Source organism: Microcaecilia unicolor, chromosome 2 (assembly GCF_901765095.1).
Source record: "Microcaecilia unicolor chromosome 2, aMicUni1.1, whole genome shotgun sequence".
Taxonomy (NCBI): domain Eukaryota; kingdom Metazoa; phylum Chordata; class Amphibia; order Gymnophiona; family Siphonopidae; genus Microcaecilia; species Microcaecilia unicolor.
This window is the reverse complement of record NC_044032.1, coordinates 281,379,275-281,405,189: the sequence shown is the minus strand read 5'-3', so window position 1 is coordinate 281,405,189 and position 25,915 is coordinate 281,379,275. Positions and strand designations below refer to the sequence as shown.

General features: G+C 42.6%; 1 protein-coding gene across 1 annotated transcript in view; it reads right to left on the bottom strand.

The window, feature by feature from the left end:
* Positions 1-25,915, bottom strand: part of FOCAD (focadhesin) — a 438,419-nt gene that overhangs the window by 377,106 nt on the left and 35,398 nt on the right. Inside the window, 3 exon segments of the mRNA XM_030194211.1 lie at positions 1,528-1,615; positions 13,340-13,546; positions 22,718-22,922. Coding sequence (XP_030050071.1) covers positions 1,528-1,615; positions 13,340-13,546; positions 22,718-22,922 — 500 coding nt within the window.

The window sequence follows — 25,915 nt, the reverse complement described above, 5'->3', positions numbered from 1 at the left end:
GGCCTCACCAACGACTTGAAATGAGATGTATCTTCCTGTTTCCATGAGGGTGGGACATGCCCCAGAGAAAGCTATGGCTTTACTCGCTGCAGTGCAGCTACGAGCAGGCGATCAAGGACGGAGAAGAACTGATGGGAGGAGAAGAGATCCTGGTACCTGAAAGTGCGGGGGGGGGGGGGGGGGAAGAGTGGTTTGCTGGCCCTGGGGAGTGAGACCTGCTCCTCTGCTGGGCCAGACAAGAACAGGAAAGACACTGGCACCTGGAAAAACTCTGACATAGCGTGGGACACTGCCTAGAGTTGTCTGCGTGCAGGGGCTGTCTGGAGGGCTCAACAACCACCTTGCAAAATTCACGAACAATTTACAGCTGGCTCTTGCAATCCAATGCAAGCCGGCTCCAGCACACCACTGGGTATACCCCTATAAAGGAACTTTCACACAGGCTATTTTATAAAGGTACATAGGCACATGTATTACATCTATAAACTAGGAGTAAATTTATAAAGCATTCCACATGTAAAGTTTGCTTTACACACAAAAATACGGCTTTTAGAAATCTGTACAAATACATTATATATACGTTAAAATAAGTAAAATTAGTGACTCTACAAATACACAAATTTACACCTTCTTCAGAGCAGGGGTAAATTTCTGTGAGAGCATCTGTGCACTACCAGGGCATTATAAGAGAATATTTCAAAGACACATAGGTGTCCATGTTGTACTTATGAAATAGGTATATTTTTTGGAAATTTTATATAGGTATCCTGTTATAAAAATTAACTCACACGTCTGCGTACAGCTAGCATGCATCATACAAATCATAATAATAATATAACTGATATGCTACAGGTAATAGTAAAAAGGGTTTGCAAAAGACTAACAGTTATCATCAGCATCTCATTTTACAGCGTAGTAAGAAGTGGAAAAAGCTGCTGCTATATACAAGAGAGCAAGGTCTGTCTCAACTTTGGGACAGTGACGAAAGACGAGAACTTTCTCCAGACTTCCTGCATCCATAGTCATCCAACCAAAACGTGTACAAATGCTCATCTTCTGCTCACCGAAAGAAATCTGTTTTAGACACACAGCATAAGTCCTGCTCTTGATTACCACTCTACTACTACTAACTCTCCAACAATGATTATTAACTAGTATTAGTAATTTGAAAGTACAATTAAGTAATCCTAGGTTACAAGACCTGGAGTTTTTCACACTTTCATAAGGTTCTAATGACTTTACATACTGGCTAGCAGCTAGTTCTACCAGCATGACTGGGCTCTGTATAGTTTCATAAGCATTGTGCTTGTAAGTGACAATATGGCATCTAGATCTGTTAGTGGCAAGGATCAACTTTTCACTCTGTTTAACTGTAGCTAATAAACACATCAATGTTCCATTTTGGAAAAGTAAATGTTCTCTAGGCACACTAATAAGGTGGTATTGTACAGAATAAAGCAGCTCTACTGGATCATGAACGTTTTACAAAATCAGACTTCAAGACTTCTTTAGCTAGCACCCTCTTACCTAGGGCCAGGATTGGCTTCTGCTGACTTGCTGGCGTCTGCAGCAAAAGTACGCCTACTCCAATTAAAACCTGGTCAGTTGGAAAGTCCTGAAAAGAAACAATGCTACATAAAGACTTCAGTATTCCTTTTTAACAAATAGAGAGGACAAAACAATTTATATGTTCCTGTGCACAGTATACTATTCAGTATTTTAATTTATTATCTGAAAAAAAACTTATGAAGACTTTGAAAGCAATTTTTCAGCTATTTTTTCTTTAAAATATTAACTATGTATTTGCCTATGTAGTACATACACTAAGGGTAATTCTATGAAGGGGTGCCTATATAGTGCCTATTTCCTTTGTATTATAGCAAACCAAATAGTTTAGGCATCATCGTTTACATCAGCCATACATCTGGTGTAAATGCTCACAACTAGATTGCTAAAAAAAAAAAAAAAAATACCACACACACCTAAACATATGTAAGCTACTGTATTCTATAATTTTACATATATAACCATGAAACTGGTCATGCTCCACCCTGCCTACCTTCAAAATACATGCCATTGCATTTAGGCACCACGTCATAGAATAGCCATAGCTGGAATATTGGCTTTTATGTGTGTATATCCACTCATACGTGTGTATATGACAGTATTCTGGTCATTTACATGTGCTGATGCGTAAGTGCTAGTACTCTCCTTACAGGATTAATCCATTATATCCTGAACCACTCAACTATAAAGCAACCAAATTTTCAGATGAGATACCTATAAAAAGGCTAGAAACCAAAATAACATTTTTGTATAGATCTTATTGATCTAGCCCAAAACAAACAAAATGAAAACATTTGTATGAATTATTCTACAATTTTGTTCTTTCTAACAGTATATATGTGTGTCTAGCACTATATACAATGATCTTAAAGATCTACCGAAAATATTACAGCAATGTAAGCCACATTCAGCCTTCAAATTGGTGGGAAAATGTGGGATACAAATGCAACAAATAAATAAATGAGCTGTTAACAGTTCAACCTTGAGAACTTTCTTATCCCCCGGAAAAAAAGACAACTTAGGAAAATGCAACGCTAAGTTCCGAGGTCCAAATGAGGCTCCACTTTCTATAGCAGTGGTGCACAAGTCAAGTCCACAAAGGCCACAAACCAGTCGGATTTTCAGAATATCCCTGCTGAATATGGAATCAAATTAAATGAACTGGGTTCACAATCGAAAACAGATGGAAATAATAAATCCCGCCAAATAACCTCTGTTGCATATTATTAAAAGTGCAAAGGGAGTAGAGGCTGACCACAGACTAAACCAATTCATAAGTACATAAGTATTGCCATACTGGGAAAGACCAAAGGTCCATCAAGCCCAGCATCCTGTTTTCAACAGTGGCCAATCCAGGTCACAAATACCTGGTAAGATCCCAAAAAAGTACAAAACATTGTATACTGCTTAACCCAGAAATAGTGGATTTCTCCTTTCTCCCTGGGCCCTGCCCTCCCATCCACGTCCAGCGATTCTCCTTTGCCCCTATCATCCCCTCCCATCCATGTCCAGCGATTCTCCTCTGCCCTCCCCTCTCATCCATGTCTAGTGATTTCTCCTCTCTCCTCTGCTCTCCCCTCCCATCCATGTCAAGCGATTTCTCCTCTCTCCCCTGCCCACTCCTCCCATCCATGTCCAGCAATTCTCCTCTGCCCTCCCCTCCCACTCATGTCAGCAATTCTCCTTTGTCCCCTGTCCTCCCACCCAAATCCAGTGACTGACCCCAGCCCCCGCCTGCTCCCCTTTTCAGCCCCCGACTTCCAGTTCCAACCCCAGCTCCACCTGCCCGCCCTCTTCTCCCTGAACATCTCCCTTTTCGTTCCTGCCACCCTGCGGGGTTTAAATCTTTTCCTTTACCTCAGTCGAAGCGGCGGCAGTAAAAACAGCAGGCTTGTCTCTAGCCTTCTCTTCCCTCTCAGTGTCCCGCCCTCGCAGAAAGAGGAAATTACGTTAGAAGAAGGCGGAACACTGAGAGGAAAGGGAAGGCTAGAGATGAGCCTGCTGCTTTCACTGCCGCTGCTGCGACTGAGGTAAAATAAAAGATTTAACCCCCCCCAGGGCGGCAGGAATGAAAGGAGGACTGTCAGGGAGCTGACGACAGGCAGGTGGGATCCGAGAGCTGCCTGCAGGTGAGCTGCCTGCAAGTGAGCTGCCTGGGCAGTGGTAAGAATGGCTTGTGGTTCCCTCCAGAGGTCGGCACTGCCCTGCCATGCTTACCACGCTTAACGGGTTCCGTCGGCCCTGCAAGTTACTAGGGCATGGAGTTCATTAATTCTGCAAGCTAAAGGTACTCCCATCAAAAGCAAGACCTTCAAAGCTGGGTATTTCAAATGACAGGCACTGATTGGATTAAAAGGAGACTTCATCAGCTGGGTTAAAACAATGTTAAGGTATCATGACACTAAGAGGCTCCTATAGCAGCCAGTCTCTCATAAATCGAATAACTAAAAGCTGTGCAGAGATGGATTTACCTTCTACATGGTGATGGCATGTGCCAATTGCAGACTTTAAACCTGACTCTAAAAAAATATAGAAGGTATTCAAGCAATTTTTGTCTGGGACATGAAAAAGGATCTAAAGGTTCTTCCCTCACACAAGATGGCAAACCTCTTCCATTTAAAACCGTATGACCTTCTAATGCAGTGGGGTTCTCAACCCATTCTTCGGGGCACACCCAGCCAGTTGAGTTTTAAGCATATCCATAAGAACCATGAGATAGATCTGCACACAAAACAGGCAGTGATACCAATTTCTCTCATGCACATTCATTGTAGATATCGTGAAAACTTAATTGGCTAGGGGTGCCCCAAAGACTGGATTGAGAGCCACAGTTCTCATGGAGACTTTCCTGGAAGCCAAAAGAACCTGAGACATAATATCCAGTAAGTTCAGAAATACTAAAGTCACCTTTTCAACATCCAAGATGTGAGGGCTAAGGACACAATATAAGGATGTTGCATCATTTCTTGGTACTGCATGACCAGTGTTAGTGAAAGTTCCAGTCTTATGGCTCCTCGTAAGGAGGGTTCCAGAAGAAGGAACCAAATCTGGGCCAATAAGAACTGTAAGAATCATGGTTCCCTGATCTTGTTTGCATCAGAAGAGTTTTCAGTACAAGATATATAGCAAAGTTATTCACATGTAATACAGTGGTGGAAATAAGTATTTGATCCCTTGCTGATTTTGTAAGTTTGCCCACTGACAAAGACATGAGCAGCCCATAATTGAAGGGTAGGTTATTGGTAACAGTGAGAGATAGCACATCACAAATTAAATCCGGAAAATCACATTGTGGAAAGTATATGAATTTATTTGCATTCTGCAGAGGGAAATAAGTATTTGATCCCCCACCAACCAGTAAGAGATCTGGCCCCTACAGACCAGGTAGATGCTCCAAATCAACTCGTTACCTGCATGACAGACAGCTGTCGGCAATGGTCACCTGTATGAAAGACACCTGTCCACAGACTCAGTGAATCAGTCAGACTCTAACCTCTACAAAATGGCCAAGAGCAAGGAGCTGTCTAAGGATGTCAGGGACAAGATCATACACCTGCACAAGGCTGGAATGGGCTACAAAACCATCAGTAAGACGCTGGGCGAGAAGGAGACAACTGTTGGTGCCATAGTAAGAAAATGGAAGAAGTACAAAATGACTGTCAATCGACAAAGATCTGGGGCTCCACGCAAAATCTCACCTCGTGGGGTATCCTTGATCATGAGGAAGGTTAGAAATCAGCCTACAACTACAAGGGGGGAACTTGTCAATGATCTCAAGGCAGCTGGGACCACTGTCACCACGAAAACCATTGGTAACACATTACGACATAACGGATTGCAATCCTGCAGTGCCCGCAAGGTCCCCCTGCTCCGGAAGGCACATGTGACGGCCCGTCTGAAGTTTGCTAGTGAACACCTGGATGATGCCGAGAGTGATTGGGAGAAGGTGCTGTGGTCAGATGAGACAAAAATTGAGCTCTTTGGCATGAACTCAACTCGCCGTGTTTGGAGGAAGAGAAATGCTGCCTATGACCCAAAGAACACCGTCCCCACTGTCAAGCATGGAGGTGGAAATGTTATGTTTTGGGGGTGTTTCTCTGCTAAGGGCACAGGACTACTTCACCGCATCAATGGGAGAATGGATGGGGCCATGTACCGTACAATTCTGAGTGACAACCTCCTTCCCTCCGCCAGGGCCTTAAAAATGGGTCGTGGCTGGGTCTTCCAGCACGACAATGACCCAAAACATACAGCCAAGGCAACAAAGGAGTGGCTCAGGAAGAAGCACATTAGGGTCATGGAGTGGCCTAGCCAGTCACCAGACCTTAATCCCATTGAAAACTTATGGAGGGAGCTGAAGCTGCGAGTTGCCAAGCGACAGCCCAGAACTCTTAATGATTTAGAGATGATCTGCAAAGAGGAGTGGACCAAAATTCCTCCTGACATGTGTGCAAACCTCATCATCAACTACAGAAGACGTCTGACCGCTGTGCTTGCCAACAAGGGTTTTGCCACCAAGTATTAGGTCTTGTTTGCCAGAGGGATTAAATACTTATTTCCCTCTGCAGAATGCAAATAAATTCATATACTTTCCACAATGTGATTTTCCGGATTTAATTTGTGATGTGCTATCTCTCACTGTTACCAATAACCTACCCTTCAATTATGGGCTGCTCATGTCTTTGTCAGTGGGCAAACTTACAAAATCAGCAAGGGATCAAATACTTATTTCCACCACTGTAGGTGTTCTCCGAGGACAGCAGGACAAATTCTCACAGATGGGTGACATCATCTGAAGGAGCCCGGTTCACTGCAACTTTCCAGAAGCTTTTGGTAGACTGGTAGACTGAACCGCTCATGCGAGTGTGCCTTCCCGCCCACTCTTGCAACATGGGACCAGACAGTCTGTTAAAGCTAATAGACTACAACTCTTAGGGAAGGCGGTCAGGTTGTGAGAATGTGTCCTGCTGTCCTACAAGAACACTTGCTACAGGATGAGTAGCTTTGCATTCTCAGAGGACAAACAGGACATCATATATTCACAGACTGGAATCCCTAGCTACCAGGCTGTCCAAAAGGAAAAAAGAGTATAACAAGCCCTACAACAGGCTAAGGCCTAGAATCTTTTTTTTTTTACATTTTATACTTTTTAGTTATTATTCATTCATTGTGGAACAGCTTGGACTAGAAAAACAAATGGGCCTAGGGCGGTGGAGTTGGATTCTAGACTCTGAGTAGATTCCGAAAGACTGATTGGCCAAACAGATTGCCATTTCGAGAATCTTGCTCTAAACAGTAATGAGATATGAATGTGTAGACTGAAGACCAAGTCACAGCTCTGCAAATCTCCTCTGTAGAGGCTGTCCTGATGCAGGCTACTGACGCAGCTATAGCTCTGACATTATGAGCCATAACATAACCCTCTACAAAGGGTCCAGACTGGGCATAAGTGAAGGAATGCAGTCTGCAAGCCAACTGGACAACATGCATTTACTAATAATTGTCCCTATCTTGTTAGGTTCAGAAGAAACAAAAAAATGAGTGGACTTTCTATGGACTTTAGTCTGCTCCAGATAGGTCTAGGCTCTCATGCAGTCCAAGGTGTGCAGTGTGCTCTCACTGGGATAGGCATGGGATTTTGGGAAGAATGTTTGTATTACAGCTGACTGATTATGACAGAATTCCAACACAACCTTAGGAAATAACTTAGGATGTGTGCAAAGAACTACCCTATTGTGATGAAATCTAGTGTAAAGTGGATCAGCTACTAGGGCCTGGAGCTCACTGACCCAGTGGGCTGAAATGAATGACCAACAAAAAAAAGTCTTCCAGGTCACAAGCTTAAGGTGGCATATATCAAGCAGCTCAAATGGTGTTTTGATCAGTTGTCTAAGAATGGCATTGAGATCCCATGACACTGTGGAAGGTTTGCAGGGAGCTTAAATAAAAGCAAACCTCTCATGAGCTTAACAGCTAGAGGCTTTTCAGAGATGGGCTTACTCTGCAAACTAGGCTTGTCCAACCTACAGCCCGTGAACCAGAAGACAGCCCACCAAGTTACATTATCTGGCCCGCAGAAGACTGGCAATTCTTATGCAAACAATGGGACTCCTGCTTCCCCAGTGCAACTCGGCTTTCTGGAAGTTGAGCCACGCAGCCAGAAATTTAAGTCTGTATTGTGGTTTCAAGTCTCGTGAGACTTGAAACCGTGACATCAACCTGTACACCCGGCAACCAAGTAGCTCAAGCAAGCACAGGAGACGAATCGTGGTGGGGGAAGCAGGAATCTCGCTATTTCTACTGCAGCTAAAGCCAGGTAAGGAGAAAGACTGGGTGAAGGCTGGAGGAGTACATGAGTGAAGGATGGGGGAGGGATACACGAAAAAGAGACAGACTGGGTGAAGGCTGGCATGGTACATGAAAGAGAAAGAGAGAAACTGGGTGTTCTCAGAGTATGCATGACTGTGTGATTCTCAGAAAGAGTGTGTATGCATGCGTGTGCCTGTAAACACTGATGGTATGTACTAATTGCATTGATGTGAACCCTTATTGAGTTGGTTTTAAACCAAACTCTGGTAAGTGTAGAAAGAATTCAAGCAGTTTTTGTGTGGGACAACAAAAAAATCTAGGACCTTGCCCTCACACCAGATGGCAAATCTCTTCCATTTAAAATTATATGTCCTCTTAATGGAATCTTTTGCAGAGGCAAGCAAGGCATTGGAGACCCCTTTATGGAGTCAGAGAGAATCCACTATGAAGCAATCTTTAAGCATTGAGGGCCAAGGCCTGAAGGTTAGGATGCGAGAGTGACTCTCGTTTTGTGTGATAAGATGAGCTCGAGAAGTAGAAGGAACCATATCTGCCTCAGCCAATAAGGGGTGATGAGGATCATTATTCAATTGTTCTGCCTGAGTTTCAGTGACATCTTCGCTATGAGAGGTATGGGAGGATATGCACACAGAAGACCCTTAACCCCCAATTAAGAAGAAAGGCATCTGAGACTAGCCTGTCATGTGATCTCAGTCTGGAGTAGTACTGAGGGACTTTGCTGTTAAAGTTAGTAGCAAAGAAATCCACCAAGGGGGTGTCCCACTCTCAGAAGATCTCTCAGGCTACATCCATGCTGAATGACCACACATGCACTTGGATTTCTCTGCTCAATCTATCCACCAGACTGTTCTTTCCCACCAGGTAAGTGACTCTGAGCACCATGTTATGTACAGAAGCCCAAGTCCACAACCCAACTTCTTCCTGATACTAGAGGTACGAGTCCGTGCCTCCCTGCTTGTTGATGTAGTACATTGCAACCTGGTTGTCTGACTGAATGAGAACAATTGGGTGCATCAGTCAATCTCTGAAAGTCTAGAGCGTTCCATATGACCTGCAGTTCCAGGAGACTGATGTGAAATTGAGCCTCCTGGGAGGACACTTAACTTGGGTGTGAAGATCACATAAGTCCCGACCCCATGTTGGATGCCTCTACTGTCAATGTCTTACATGGAGATAAAATTTGGAATGTAATTCCCTTTGTCAGATTAGTTTGAATTGTCCACAAGAGAGAGTCTTGAAGTGCAGAACTGACAGAATCTACATCACCTAGGTTCCTCTTGGCCTGTGTCCACTGGGAAGCTACAGTCCATTGAGATGGTCTGAAATAGAGACGTGCCATGAATGTCACACAGACAGGGGAGACCATGTTGCCTAGAAATTTCAACATCTGCCAAGCTATGACCTGCTGGCTCTCAGGGACATGAAGCGCAATGCAGACTAGGGCATCTGCCCGCTGATCTGGGAGAAATGCCTGGGCCAGAACAGCATCTAACATGGTTCTAATGAACTCCAATCTTTGGAGGGGAAGAAAGTGGAACTTTGGTTAGTTGATAACAAATCCTAATAGTTCCAACACTCAAATAGTTCTGTGTATGGATTCCTAAGCTCCTCCCATTGATGTGCTTCTTCACCAGCCAATCATCTAAATAAGGAAAAATGTGCACCCCCAATCTGCGTAGTAACGCTAGGACTACTGTTAGATACTTTGTAAACACTCTGGAAGCTGACACAAGGCTGAAAGGCAGAACATGGAACTGGAAATGCTGTTCTCCTACTCAAAATCACAGATTCCTCCTGAGGCCTAGATGTATCTGAATGCGGGTATAAAATATCCTTGAAGTCCAGAGAGCATAGCCAAATTTGTTCCTGAATAATAGGGAGCAAGGTGCCTAGGGAAACCATCCTGAACTTTTCTTTTGCCAAATATTTGTTCACAGCTCATAGGTCTAGGGTGGGATGGTATCTTTCTGTTTTTTTTGGGAGACCAGGAAGTACAGAATCCAGGATCTCTTTACTTCTAGAAGACCCTGCAACAGGGACATCCCAATCAACATCTGGCATATTAAAATCACCTGTTAGTAGTACTTCCCCTTTCACGGCTATATTTTGAATGTCTTGAATTAAATCTCTGACCATTTCTTCTATGAAGGAGGCCTGTATATCACACCACCGATTCTCTCTTTCTAGACTGACCCACAGTGCCTCTTCCTTACCCTGTAGGTCCTACAATTCTGTAACTTTAATATTATCTTTAACATACAATGCCACTCCCTACTTACTTTCTTCTGACTCTGTCTTTCCTGAACAGATTATAGCCCAGTACAACTACATCCCAGTCATGGTTCTCTGTGAACCTTATCACCACTAAATCAAAATCAGACTCTTCCATCACAGCCTCAAGATCTACAACCTTATTTCCCATACTTGGAACATTAGTATATACTGCTTTCCAGACATTGCCCCTTTTCCCCGTTTATGTAGAGGTATTTAATGCTTCACTTATCTGAGGTATTGTACTTACCTGGGGGCTTTGATCACCCTGCCTCAATGATTCTAGTTAAAGCCCTCTTCAGTAGGTTAGCCAGTCTGCTGCTGAAGATACTTCTTCCCTTCTCTGATAGATGGACACCGTCTCTGGTCAGCAGCCCTTGGAAAAGCATCCCATAGTCGAGGAAGTCAAAATGCTCTTGAAAACACCATCTGTGCATATACATCTCCAGGATGCGAGCTTCTCTGCCTTAGCCTCAACAAAGTGAGGGGGGGGGGGGATCTGCAAGAACACCACCTATGCACCTGTCTGCTTCACCCTCCCTCCCAGAACCATGAAGTCACTTTTGATATGTTTGGAGGGGTACCTAGCAGTATTATTTGTGCCAACATGGATGAGCAGCATTGGATAATAGTCATTAGGGTTGATGAGTCTTGGCAAGATCTAACATCTGGAATTTTGGCATACTGGCAGACAGCACACCTCCTAGGACATCATGTTTGGTGTGAAGATGGACATCTGTACCCCTCAAAAGAGAAAATCACCAACCACCACTACCTTTCACCTCTTAGTGGTCACTGATCCAGAAATGTTTGGGATTTCAAGCTGCGATTCCCCTCTCTCTATGATGCTCTCACCTCTTCCACTTTCAGAGCTGCCTGTCGGTTCTTCAGTTTGAGGCAGGTGTAATCATGGTATCGATCCTGTGATCTATTTGTACTCTTTCAGCACAGCTGCTTCTTCCCCACTGCTGGAAATCTTTAATGCTTCATAAAGTATTTCATCGATGTATTTCTCATTTTTGTGGATGCTTCTCAACCTTGCCACCACCTCTCTCTTGGTTTTCACTTCTTTCATGAGGGATTCAAGCTGAAGGCATGAGGTGCTAATACAAGGACACTGTACAGGAAGTGGTGTTTTCCTATGACTAATCGGAGAAACAGCACCTCCTGAGACTGGGGCATCTCTCTATGTGGGTGTAAGTATCATTCAGATCCAGACAACATAGCTAGATTCCTTATGCAATCATCAAATCAGAGTGCCTAAGAAAACCATCCAGAACTTTTCTTTTACTAGATATTTGTTCAGGGCCCTTAGGTCTAGGATGGGATAAAATCCCACAGTCTTCTTTATGATCAGAAAATACTGAAATAAAATTCCTTCCCTCTTTCCCCTAGTAGAACAGGTTCTACTGAATTGACTTCTAAGAGGGAAGAAAATTCCTTTAAGTATTCTTGATGCCAAGAGTTTAACCCAGATACTCTTGGTGGGCATTAAGCAAGCAGAATAGATGAAGACAGTATCCCACCCAAACCATTTTTAGAGCCCATTGATCTGCGGTTATAAGGTTTAAGAGAGTTACTGATTTGCTTAATTAGTGTAGCAGCATCTTGCACCTTATCTCTCAAGAAATGACATGGCATGTTAGCAAGCTTTTCTTGCCCTTCATATTTTAGCTCTGACGCTAATAGTGAACAGAGTTCTTCGGCCTACTCCCTAGGGAGACTATCAGCAAACTCTGCTACACTGAGCACAATGTTTTGCAAGTAAATGCTGAGGAAGAGCTGATAAGATACCTTGTGGGGCATTATTTATTTGTTTTGTTTGTTTTATTTATTTGGATTTATTTACTGCCTTTTTGAAGGAATTCACTCAAGTCGGTGTACAATAAGAATAAAATAAGCATAGCATTCTAAAAAGGTTTTCTCCAAAAAGACTCCAATGTCAAGGACTTCCCTCCCTGGGGGTACTGAGGACTGAGTCTTGAAATTTTAATTTTTTGAGAGCAGATTCGGCCACCATGAAATGGTGAATGCTTATCAAATCCAAGTGTCTTTTGGATTCTGTGTATTGAGTTGACCTTATTGTTAACAGGAGGTACAAAAAGTGGGGGGGGGGGGGGGGGGGGGGGGTCGTCTCTCACTTTCTCATCTGAACATTATTTAATATTCTATGAACAGACATTGTCATAGCCTCCTTGGGGACGGGGATGGATAGGGCTCAAAGAAGTGGAGGACATCTAGCGTTTCTGCCCAGAAGTTCCAGGACCCACTGAGACCAATGTTTCCAATGCTTAAGTCAATGGGCCATACTTTGAAGCACCAAAAATATGTTTGTGCTGTTTTTCACAACCACATCTCCCTCTCTGGGACATCTGTGAATATAACTGACAATAAGGGGCATCACAATCGGGCCCCAGGCACAAATTATGAATATCTGTTATGCACCAGATACACTTTTTTGAAGCCACTGCAGGTTTTCTTTGGGATATGTCACCCAGAAAAATAGGCACTATAAAATCAAATGAAGATGAAAAGTTATTCAACTGGGAGCTCAAAGCCTCACTGAGGTCTACTCAGAGCAAAACTTGAAAAACCTAACTAAGGTTCTATTAGGAAAAGTACCAAACAACAACGTCAGAACTCAGAGATAAAAATTATAGAAGTCAAGAAAGTCAACTGGTATGCTGAAGTCTGACACAACTTGAGAAATGCTCGTCTGACTGGCTCTGTGGAAAGCGAAAGACTGAAGCAGTTGTGCATGACAGCAGCAGGCAGGCAGGCAGGCAGTGGAATGCATGCATACTGAGCCTGCAAAAAATTCTAATTTCCTGCACTGTGTTCCATTGGTGATGTCACATATCTTGAGAGAACAGTATCCTGCTTAACCTCAGAGAATCCATGACAGACAAAATCAGTAGAACCATATTAGGATTTTCTTTTTGCTAAAACTGTTTAACTTGTGTATTTTAATTATTACTACTGGTGTACAAGTCTATTTAATATTTAAAAGGACAACAGAAATTTAGCATAGTACTAAAAAGAGTATAGAAATTATTACTGAAACACAGAAATTGTTAAATGACAAAAATTACAGTAGACCAAATGGATGTGCTCACAAAAAAGATTCTTCATGAGAAGAGATACTGACAAATACATTTTGACCAAACCTTACCTCTTTCAATAGGCTGGCATTTCTCTCTATCACATGAATCAAGGATGAACAATCTCCAGTTACCCTCAGGCTGACTTCACTGATGCACAGAAGCTGCAAAGACAGCTGGCATAGCTCACTATTCCAGAAGGCTGGGTAGCGCTGAAGAGCCACCGACAACTCCTCAAGAAACATGGTTACTTCTGCAACTTGCATCAAATCATTTAGCTGTAGAGAACAATGTCTGTTTTTCAATGGGAGCGATGTTAAATAAATATAAAATAAAACTCAGAAGTCACACATCCAGCCAAAGTAATGAATAGTTAACAGAAAACCACATTCTTAACAACAAAATGTTATTAAAAATAAATAAAACATATAAAATATAAACAAGACACCTTTTAAAAGTCCTTCATGGATAAAATAGTGTGATTGCCATTACTAGTCCATTTTAAAAGTAATAAAACAAAAACAAAAAAGATAAAATGATACCTTTTTTATTGGACTAACTGGATATTTGTGAGGCACTACATGCTAATTAGAAAAAGATTCTCTAGTTGTACCTCAACCAGAATCAACAAGGCATATGAGATTTTCATTAAGAGTGGCTCTTTCAACATTTTAATTTAGGTCAGTTAAAACCTTTCATAAACTAGCTTGAACTGCCTTTCACATAATAGTTCAACTTATTTTTCTTCTGCAAGGGATAGGATTTCAACATAGAATATTATTCCTGTGGGAATTCTACACAAATGTGCAATGCAGAATTTGCACAGACTTCCTCACATGCACAAACTGCCCAGAATTCTGGCAGTTGGAACAAATTAGCAGGTTTCCCTTACTTCTGCAGTCGAGGAGGAGATGCACAGCTGCACATCAGTCCATGTTCTCCTCCTCTGCTGCCCTGGTTTTGATTGTTTCTCTGCGTCATATGGAAGACTGCACAGTTCAAAGGAACAGTCAGGCCCAGGACGGCATGGCCCAATTCAAGATGCCACAGTGCCTCCTTTTGCTGCACCACTGGAGAAGATTGGCTAAAGAGAGGTGGATGGGGTAGGTATGTGCCAAGGAAGAGGGCTGGAGAAAAGTGGAGACAGTGGTGTGCACCCTGGGAAGGAGCTGAAGAAGAATGGATGGAGTGTGCAAACCCCGGAAGGGGTCTGGAGAAAAGTGGACAGAGTGGTGTGTGCCCTGGGAGGGGACTGCAGAAAAATAGATGGAGTGGTGCGTGCCATGGGAAGGGGCTAGGAAAAAGTGGATGGAATGGTGTGTGCCACGGGAAGGGGCTGGGGTGTGGCGTGTCATGAGAGAGGGCTGGAGAAAGATGGATGGGTGGTGTGTATGATGGGGGGGGGGGGATTGGAAAAAGACAGATGGGGTGGCATCTACCATGGGGAGGATCTGGAGAAAGATAGATGGGGTGGTGTTTGCCATGGAGGGGACGGAAAAAGATGGATGAAATCTATGTGTAACATGGGGCAAGAAGAGAGTTGTAGAAAAGGTAGACAGGTGTGTTTGTGCCAGGTGAGGGAGCGGGCTCAAGAATGATGGATGGGGTATGTGTGCAATGGAGCTTAGAGCAGTAAAAGTTGCCTTGTGGAAGGGGAAGAGACCATGAGGATAAACAGAATTGGGATCTTCCTGGGAGTTAGGGAGAGAGAATAGGGAGGCCGGTGAATGCTGAGAGGAGGGGTTAAGAAAAAATGGAGGGCAGTGAATGCTAAGGAGTAGAGAAAGAGAACAGTAGAAGGCAGAGAGCTACTAGAGAGTAAAAAACACGTGAACAAAGAGAGGGTGAAGAAGGGAAGAAAATGGGAGATATTCATACTGGAGAAGGAGCAGACGAAGCTGGAGGTTGAACTTACCTGAGGTGGGAATAGAAAGATATACATGCTAAGAGAACTAGAGAAGGTGGTACCTGAGAAAGGAAACGGCTATGATGGTGATGTAAGTGCTGGTGGTGGAAGTATTTCATACTTCTGGGGAGACATCAGTCCTTATATTAGGGGAATTATGCATAACAAAACAATAAATAAAGTGTGCAGAATTTTACAGCATTTTCAAAAATTATGCATTGAATTTTTTTTTACCCGTCGTTTTATTCAAGCAAAAACCAATACATGCATATCACAAAAAACATTTTTATACAGTCTCAATATGCAGATGCATGTGGTTCCTTCTATGCACCTACCCTCTTACAATAAACATATACTGAGCTTTCCCACTGCCCTCTCCCCCATCCCCTAACAACATTAGTTAAGTTATAGTTTATTGTAGAGCCATCAACAATCAGGTATTGTGCCATTGCCAGTACTGCAACTCCCTCCACTGTCTTTCAAAGGACCCCACCCAGTGATATCACTTTAATCCTTATGCCGAAAATTCTCTCTCTATAGTCGATAATGTATGTTACAATTCAATCGATCACGCAGGAACCTATATGTAATACCATAATGTATTCTTCTTTACCATGTATTTATGCACCTTAATGCACTGCCAGTTGTAATTCCGTTACCCGGAAATGGCAATCACCATTACGGCAAATGTAAGCCACACTGAGCCTGCAAATTGGTGGGAAAATGTGGGATACAAATGCTACAAATAAATAAATATCTCTAAGAGTTTTAAGTCTATACATTTCATACCACCAATCCATCTGCTATACCACCAGTTTCCAATCTGGTGTGAGTTGTTGTTTCCATGTAGATGCCAAAACTATACATGCTGCAGTTATCCCCAATTGACAAGCTTTATCTTCCCCATCTTCAAGTCCCCCAAATGACCTATTAAGCAATACAACCTCTATGGTCAGCCACCCTTTTAGCCAATATTTGTGACAATAACCAGAATATTTTGTTCCAAAAACCCTGAACCCACTCACACTCCCACCACATATGGATGTAAGTACCAATTCCCCCACAGCTCCTCCAACACATTCCCCTATCCCATCTCCACAAATTATCCAACTGAACGGGTGTGTAATTCTTCCTTATAAGTACTTTATACCCATTTTCAACTATGAAAATCACTATGCCCATAGATTTAACTCTTAACCAGATCTCTTCCCATTCCTATCTGAAAGTTACCTATCAGGCTTATTTTCGAAAGAGAAGGGCGCCCATCTCTTGACACAAATCGGGACATGGGCATCCTTCTTCCAGGGTCGTCCAAATCAACATAATCAAAAGCCAATTTTGGGCAACCTCAACTGCTTTCCATCGCGGGCACAACCAAAGTTCCCGGGGGCATGTCAGAAGCAGAGCGAAGGCAGGACTGGGGCGTGCTTAACACATGGGCGTCCTTGGCTGATAATGGAAAAAAGAAGGGCGTCCCTGACGAGCACTTGGACGACTTTACTTGGTCCATTTTTTCTTGTGACTAAGCCTCAAAAAGGTGCCTGAACTGACCAGATGACCACTGGAGGGAATAGGGGATCACCTCCCCTTACTCCCCCAGTAGTCAATAACTCCCTCCCACCCTAACAAAAAAACAAACAAAAAAAAAACTTTAAAAATATTTTTTGCCAGCCTCAAATGTCATAACCAGCTCCATGACAGCAGTATGCAGGTCTCTAGAGCAGTTTTAGTGGGTGCAGTGCACTTCAGGCAGGAAGACCCAGGCCCAACCCCCCCTACCTGTTACACTTGTGGTGGTAAATGTGAACCCTCCAAAACCCACAAGAAACCCACTGTACCCACATGTAGGTGCCCCCCTTCACCCCTTAAGGCTATGGTAGTGTTGTACAGTTGTGGGTAGTGGGTTTTGGGGGGCTCAGCGCACAAGGTAAGGGAGCTATGCACCTGGGAGCAATTTCTGAAGTCCACTGCAGTGTCCCCTAGGATGCCCGGTTGGTGTCCTGGCATGTCAGGGGAACCCAGTGCACTACGAATGCTAGCTCCTCCCACGACCAAAGGGCTTGGATGTGGTCGTTTCTGAGATAGGCGTCCTCGGTTGCCATTATCGCCAAAAACCGGGGACGACCATCTCTAAGGTCGACCTAAATGTTGAGATTTGGGCTTCCCTAACCGTATTATCGAAACGAAAGATAGATGCCCATCTTGTTTCGATAATACAGGTTTCCCCGCCTCTTCGCGAGGACACCCTCAGGAAAACATAGGCGCCCCGTTCGATTATGCCCCTCTATATCTACCTCCCGAGCCCTGACATATTCCAGTTTTTCTCTTCTCTATTATGACATTTATATATTTGTGAAATTGCCACTCACTGAAAGTGAGATCCCAACAGCTTCTCAAAAGCCATCTTCCCCTGCATCACTTCCTCCAAAATTCCTGAGCACTGGGATATACTACTACATACTATACTACATACAGGCTTCTATTCTGCTTATTTCAAACACAATTCTAAGAGAATAACACCAAGTCTCCACTCTTTGCTCTATCCACCTCTCTATCTGTTCTCGAATACTTAGTGTGATGGGCACCACCCTCTGGAACACACTCCCCTAGTCTCTGCCATCAGAATCCTCTCTTCCTACCTTTAAGGCCCAACTCATCAAGGCTCATTTATTTGCCATTGCTTTTGACTTCTCCCCCGCTGGCTTAAATGGGGCTCCATAGTGGCGCTTCTCCCTGACACCTATTAATATTCGTACCATTTTCTCTGGGTCACTTCAGTTTCCCCTTTCCTATGATTTTGTAGTTCCTTTTCTTTTCTAATATAACAAATTGTTTTGTATATTGTAAACTGATTAGATGGAATGTTCCCCCAGATGGTATATCAAGTACTAATAAACTTGGAAGGAGCCACAATACATAATTTTAACAGTGAAATTACATTGCTCAATGTTTAACCTGCAGAAGGAGGAATTGATCCTGTAGGAGAAGTCCATATTTGCTCTGTAGATCCTCAAGTTTCGAACCCGTCCCATTTCCAGATCACAACATTGCCCCATACAAACTAGCCCCCCTCTTTCCCCACCTCCATAGCACCTCCTGCCCTTTCCCTGTGTCAAATTCTGGGTTAAAGCAAAATGGTGAAAACCATGAGTACTTCCGCACCCTCCATCAGCCACCTCCTAGTACTTTTCCAAACTCTCAAAATCAGCCCCTTAAAAGGGACCCCCACCCCTCCCTGCTCCACCCCAGCAACCATGGTAAATGCATCAGAGGTACTTCAGCTATCCCTTCCTGTTCAAGTTCTACCCATTTCTTACATTCATGAGCTTGCCATTTTAGCACAGCATGCAGCTGGGCCACCTGGTAGTATTTTTTTAAGATAAGGAACTGCTGTCTCCCCTCTAACTTCCCCAGACACAGTCTTCCTCCCAATTCTAGGCTGAAGGCCAGCCCAAATAAATCTAGATATTCAGCTTGGCATCTGTCAAAGAACTCCTCCTCCCACCCAGATTGGCAATATTTGGAACAAGAATAGAAATTGGGGGCAATCTCTATGCATCCCACCCATCCAAATCTTGATGCATTTTATGTAACATTGGGCCATAATTCAGATCAAACTAATCATCCCAGGTGGATCCCCAGATAGTACAATGATGAATGCACCCATCAAAAAGAGTACTGACCCTGTAAAATGCTCTCCATTTCCCCAGGTATATTAATGTTCAGCAGCTCCAATTTGGCCATGTTTACCCTAAACCCCAATGGCCTCCCATATTCCTGAAACTCAAGCACCACCACTCCCAAAGAATCCCTCTGATTGGTCAGGGTAAGTAATAAATCTGCGAATAAACTCAGCTTATATTCCCAACCATTCACCCCCACTCCCCTAATCAGAAACTGATCTCTCACCCATTGGGTTCAATCAATTTGGCAAATAAAATGGGCAAATACAGACATCCCTGCCTTGCTTCCCATAACAATGAGAAAGGATCAGAATAGCCACCATTGATTTTAATAGCAGCTAAGGACAAATTATAAATTACCCTTATCCACCCCTGCAATTGAGGCCCCAAACCCACTTTCTCCAATACTTTAAATATAAAGGGACAAACAAAGCTATTGAGGACCTTTTCCACATCAACTGAGAGTAACACCATTTCCAGCTGTTTTTTTTTTCTCTTTGAATGAAATTTAACACCTTCCAAATGTTATCATCCACATGCCTTCCCGCTATAAAAGCCTGATTGATCCGGACTGATCACAGGACTCACAGCACAGATCAACAAACACGCCAGAGGCTGGCTCTGAAGAAGACTTCGACGCCAGCAAAGGTACCTTGCAGTGTCGTCCTTGGGGGGGGGGAGGGGGGGGGGGGGAGTCGAAAGTGGCGGGAGAGGGTTGGCAGCTGGGGGAGGTGGGCTAAAATGTGCCCCCCCCCACCTTGGGCTCTGGACCCCCCTTCCATCAAGGTCTGGCTACGCCCCTGGTGCCACCGTTTTGAAGAGGGCGGTGCCGGAGGCAGAAGGAAGTGAGTATCACGCCTGCCTCTATTCAGGTACGGGGGTCTGGGGTCCCTTGAGGGATGCTTGGGGAGCAGTCTGAGTTCGTTGTCCAATCACAAATAATCACGTGATTATTTGTGATTGGACAACAAATGTCTTATAGCTAGCAGTCTTCCCTGCCTTGATGTTTGTCAGTAGTGGGGCAGTTAGAAGCTTACCCTCCAGCGCTTTAGAAGTTAGCATTTAAACCACAGTGACTTTGTTTGTAATGAGGATTTTTGAGTTCATGGTTTAAGTTATGTGTTTTTGTTTTTAGAGTCTAATGGTTTGCAGTGTGGTTCCCTGAAGAAGCAGTGCGAAATGGGACCGTTGGGACCGCACATTCATCTATTTTACAAGCTGGGACTTACCACGCTGCACATAACTGGACAGCATGTCAAAGATAAGTTGTTGAACTTTTTCACTCGCAGTGCACTGTTATATATGGAACACAGGAATCACTATTAAGATAGAGAAGTCTATTTTTATTCTTATTTTTGTTTAAATTCATAAGAAAAATATAAAACATTTTGTGGGATTTTTTTTGTCGATGATTACTTTTTGTGATGTGTGCATTGAACAATTAATCTTTTGCCACAGATTGATGAGACATTGTCCCCTTATTGATAAGTCACTTTGCACTGTGTGTGTTTTTGATACGTAGCAGTTCTCCATCCACCATCCACAACAACCTGGATTGAGGAAGTCTTACTGCTCTTTTGGGCCTCATTACATGTTTAGATTGTAAGCTCCTTTGAGCAGGGACTGTCCTTCTATGTTAAATTGTACAGCGCTGCGTAACCCTAGTAGCGCTTTAGAAATGTCAAGTAGTAGTAGTAGTATTCTCCAACATCATGATAGGAATTAATCTAGCCTTATGATTTTTGTTATATACTTTTTTATATATTCTTTTACTCATGTTTATTTTTGATTTTCTGAAACAATATTTAAATAATATATTACATACTTTTTTTCATATAAAGAAACATGGGATTTTTAATTTGATTTTATCTTCATTTTTCATTTTCATTTTTTATTTTTCTTTATTATTTTTATATATATATAAGCATGGTTTACATATTATTTTAATATATACATGTTATTATAAGTTGAATTACTATGCATTTTTAAATCCGTTGTTTATCATTTCTAAATATATAAGCATGTGGTCTATTCATCATTTCCAACATATATAAGTATGGGTTTATTTACCATTTTTCTTCATACATTTTTAATTATATTGGGCATATTGATTTTATGATGTTCGGGTGTTACATAATATATATTACACAATATGAGTTATGAGGTTTCCTTTTACTCACTTAACCTTACAAGCTTTACATATACATCAATATAAAAAAAATGTTGGATGTTCAAATCATTACAAATTATTCATATTTTAATATTTTTTTCTTTATAATACCGCATTTTGATCGTATATATTTCTTGTATTTACATATGAGCTTTCTTTCATTTACATCTTTACAAATATGTTACTACATGTTTATATGACATTGTGATTTTTTTGTATTTGATTATGATGTTCTTTAATGTTACTTTTTTAGCGCTTACTTTTTACAAACACTATTTCGGCGCTTACAGCCCTTCTTCACTCTTTTGTCTTATCTAGTCTTGACTACTGTAATGTGTTGATCCAGGGACTTCGGAAAAAGGACATCCAACGGCTGCAGCTAGTCCAGTACACTGCTATATGTCTTCTCACCAACACAAAGCTATTTGATTATGTTATTCCTTTACTCCACAAGGAGCACTGGTTACCTGCTGCACTTCGTATTTCTTACAAGGTGCTACTGTTGGTTCATAAAATCTACCACGCTGGTCAACCTTCCTATCTCTTGCAATATCTGGTACCGTACTGCCCTTCCAAAGATTTTGTTCATGTCAGGAATGCTTGCTTCAGGTCCCGTCCCTTTGCATCATTCGCTTATCGTCCATGAATTCACGGATCTTTCATGTAATGGGTCCGCTTCTCTGGAATGCTGCCCTCCAGGCACTCAGGCTGGAGAACCCCCCCCCCCCCCCCCCCACATCCTCATTTAAGCCTCAACTTAAGGCTTATCTATTTACTAAGGCATTTGATTAGAGCCAGATTTCATGGCCTGATGGCCTGGCTGATGCCCTGTGATGGTGTTCTGTATGCTGCTGTTCTTAGGTTTTCTTTTTTTATGTGTATCCTCTTTCCTGTCATTATTGTAGTTCCTTTCTCATCATTATTCTATTATTGATTACTGTACACTGCTTTGACAGAGGTTTCTCCACTTATAATAAACTTGGAAACCTGGATGTACACATGTATTACAGAAGGAATTTCAGACTAGGACCCTAATGATTGGGCTTCATGCGGCAGGGAAGGGGGCTGACATATACCATAAGGAGATTACAAATCAAAATTCATGGTACAATAACCAAACAGATGCCAATTTGGCTTGAGACAGAAGCCCAAATGGAGAATTAAAATGTTAAAAAAAAATCAGAACCATATATATAGAAAACCTCAAGTTTTATGACTGAGGATTTGGTGGGAAAAGATGATAGGGAATGGTTTTAGAGTACCCCTCTGCCTAGCATTATGAAACAAAGTAGATTTTATAATTTGTCTAAATAAATATATAACATATATAAGATATTTTATGCAGTTGATATCAAACTGACTAAATGAAGCATCTTTCACAAGATTTAAACGGATATAATGAACAGATCAAGGCAGCCAGAACATACTAAGCTGAAATCATTAATCAATCTCTGAGACAAGACTCTTTTGTGTAAATGTAAGAGACTGGAGATCATTTTGTTTTGGCCATCAGTGGAACCCAGATTTACTGTTTTCAGTGTGTATCTTTGATGTAACACAGGATTCATAGAGTCCACCCTCAGCTACAACATCCCTCATACATAGAATTTACTAACCTTGCAATATAGCGCAAGGTTAAAGTGATCAACAACCTTCACAATTATCAAAGGAGAACAGAGCCACAAATTACCTGCAGGTAGGGTGTCAGGCTACAGAACAGTCGAAGAAGACATTGTTCTAATTCAGAAGGTCTCTCACTGTCCTGAGGGCTGTGCGGCTTAAGGAAGACCTTTAACAGGCTTATTCGTAGCTCAGAATGCTGCCGTGTCTGAGCAGGCTCACAGTACAGATACCTGAGAAATGGTGCCATCATAGACACACCGGAACTCTGTGCCCTGCAATGCAAAGAACCGTTAATGTCAAGCCAGTTAGAGAGTTAATGCCATAACACCAGCAGGTCACACTGATTAAAAAAAAAAAAGTTCACAAATTTTTAAAAACTGCAGCTGGGAAATTACTTTAATAGCAACTTATATTCCACATTTTGAATCACATAAATGATACAACATAATAAATGTCTTTACTATAATATAATATAACATAGAATATTAAAATAACCCACAATCCCCACCCCACCCCCGCAAACAAAATACTAAAAAAAGAACAACCTGTCATATGGGAATTTTTACCTCTCTTGAAACAGACCTTCTGAAATGTGAATCCTTAATGTTTTTCTTGGTTTTAAACAGTTAAATCTTGATAATCTGACATTTCATCCCCCTTAGTAGATGTTCTTGCTATGGACTGTGCCCTATCCCTACTTGTTCCATTTGGTCACAGAAACAGTACTGACTTGACTTTCTTCAACAAGAGCTGGATATGGTTTACAATCTTTACCGAAATAATCTTCCCATCCTCCAGCGGTATCTGATGAACCCCTCCCCCTCCAAGCCTCCAGTGCCCTCTGCACTGCTAAATTACCAGCTGAGCCAAGCTGACATTTTAGCTAGATACTGACAAGGGTATATGTTGGCACTAAGTCTATGCACATGTACAAAACCAGAAAACATGATTACTCTTCATGTTCTTATACACTCACTGCACATTTGTTAAAAAAACTTATTTGGAAATTCTCTCTCTGATGCCACAGAGGCCTGTTTCTAAGAGATCAACAAGGAATTGATATATCCTCTTATCAGTGTGTTAATTTCTCACAGTGCAGACCATACAGTGGAACCAGAGCAAGCTGCTACAGTGGTGGAAATAAGTATTTGATCCCTTGCTGATTTTGTAAGTTTGCCCACTGACAAAGACATGAGCAGCCCATAATTGAAGGGTAGGTTATTGGTAACAGTGAGAGATAGCACATCACAAATTAAATCCGGAAAATCACATTGTGGAAAGTATATGAATTTATTTGCATTCTGCAGAGGGAAATAAGTATTTGATCCCCCACCAACCAGTAAGAGATCTGGCCCCTACAGACCAGGTAGATGCTCCAAATCAACTCGTTACCTGCATGACAGACAGCTGTCGGCAATGGTCACCTGTATGAAAGACACCTGTCCACAGACTCAGTGAATCAGTCAGACTCTAACCTCTACAAAATGGCCAAGAGCAAGGAGCTGTCTAAGGATGTCAGGGACAAGATCATACACCTGCACAAGGCTGGAATGGGCTACAAAACCATCAGTAAGACGCTGGGCGAGAAGGAGACAACTGTTGGTGCCATAGTAAGAAAATGGAAGAAGTACAAAATGACTGTCAATCGACAAAGATCTGGGGCTCCACGCAAAATCTCACCTCGTGGGGTATCCTTGATCATGAGGAAGGTTAGAAATCAGCCTACAACTACAAGGGGGGAACTTGTCAATGATCTCAAGGCAGCTGGGACCACTGTCACCACGAAAACCATTGGTAACACATTACGACATAACGGATTGCAATCCTGCAGTGCCCGCAAGGTCCCCCTGCTCCGGAAGGCACATGTGACGGCCCGTCTGAAGTTTGCCAGTGAACACCTGGATGATGCCGAGAGTGATTGGGAGAAGGTGCTGTGGTCAGATGAGACAAAAATTGAGCTCTTTGGTATGAACTCAACTCGCCGTGTTTGGAGGAAGAGAAATGCTGCCTATGACCCAAAGAACACCGTCCCCACTGTCAAGCATGGAGGTGGAAATGTTATGTTTTGGGGGTGTTTCTCTGCTAAGGGCACAGGACTACTTCACCGCATCAATGGGAGAATGGATGGGGCCATGTACCGTACAATTCTGAGTGACAACCTCCTTCCCTCCGCCAGGGCCTTAAAAATGGGTCGTGGCTGGGTCTTCCAGCACGACAATGACCCAAAACATACAGCCAAGGCAACAAAGGAGTGGCTCAGGAAGAAGCACATTAGGGTCATGGAGTGGCCTAGCCAGTCACCAGACCTTAATCCCATTGAAAACTTATGGAGGGAGCTGAAGCTGCGAGTTGCCAAGCGACAGCCCAGAACTCTTAATGATTTAGAGATGATCTGCAAAGAGGAGTGGACCAAAATTCCTCCTGACATGTGTGCAAACCTCATCATCAACTACAGAAGACGTCTGACCGCTGTGCTTGCCAACAAGGGTTTTGCCACCAAGTATTAGGTCTTGTTTGCCAGAGGGATTAAATACTTATTTCCCTCTGCAGAATGCAAATAAATTCATATACTTTCCACAATGTGATTTTCCGGATTTAATTTGTGATGTGCTATCTCTCACTGTTACCAATAACCTACCCTTCAATTATGGGCTGCTCATGTCTTTGTCAGTGGGCACACTTACAAAATCAGCAAGGGATCAAATACTTATTTCCACCACTGTACCTTCAACTCTCGCTCCTGCAAACCCACAGGGAATAATGAATCCTACCCTAAGAGAATTTTTCACAGATGTTTAAGCAGCTATATTGCAAGATGCTGACGTTACCAATGAGGGATGTTTATATATTTGGGAGGGGGCAGTTTTAAAACTGCATGTTTGCATAAAAAGTATGCACATATTTTCACCATCCATGTGTCATGAAATTTTCAAAAGAGAAAACATGCATACAGCTCTACATAAGAACATCAAAATTACCATAAAGGTCAGACCAAAGGTTCATCTTGCCCAGTATCCTGCTCCCAAAAGTGGCCAATCCAGGTCACAAGCAACTGGCAAATAGAAGGTAACAAACTGCTTTTTTCAGTTTTGTCTGAAACGGAAATTACCACCAAAACTGTCTGAAAACTTTCAGCCAAAACCGAAACTGTAGCCGAAACACATCACCTGGTTTCTGCCAAAACCAAAAACTCAAGTTTGGTTGTGTAAATGTAAACCAGTGAGGGCCACTGTGATTGTCAGAGCTTGCAGTCTGAATCTGTCTG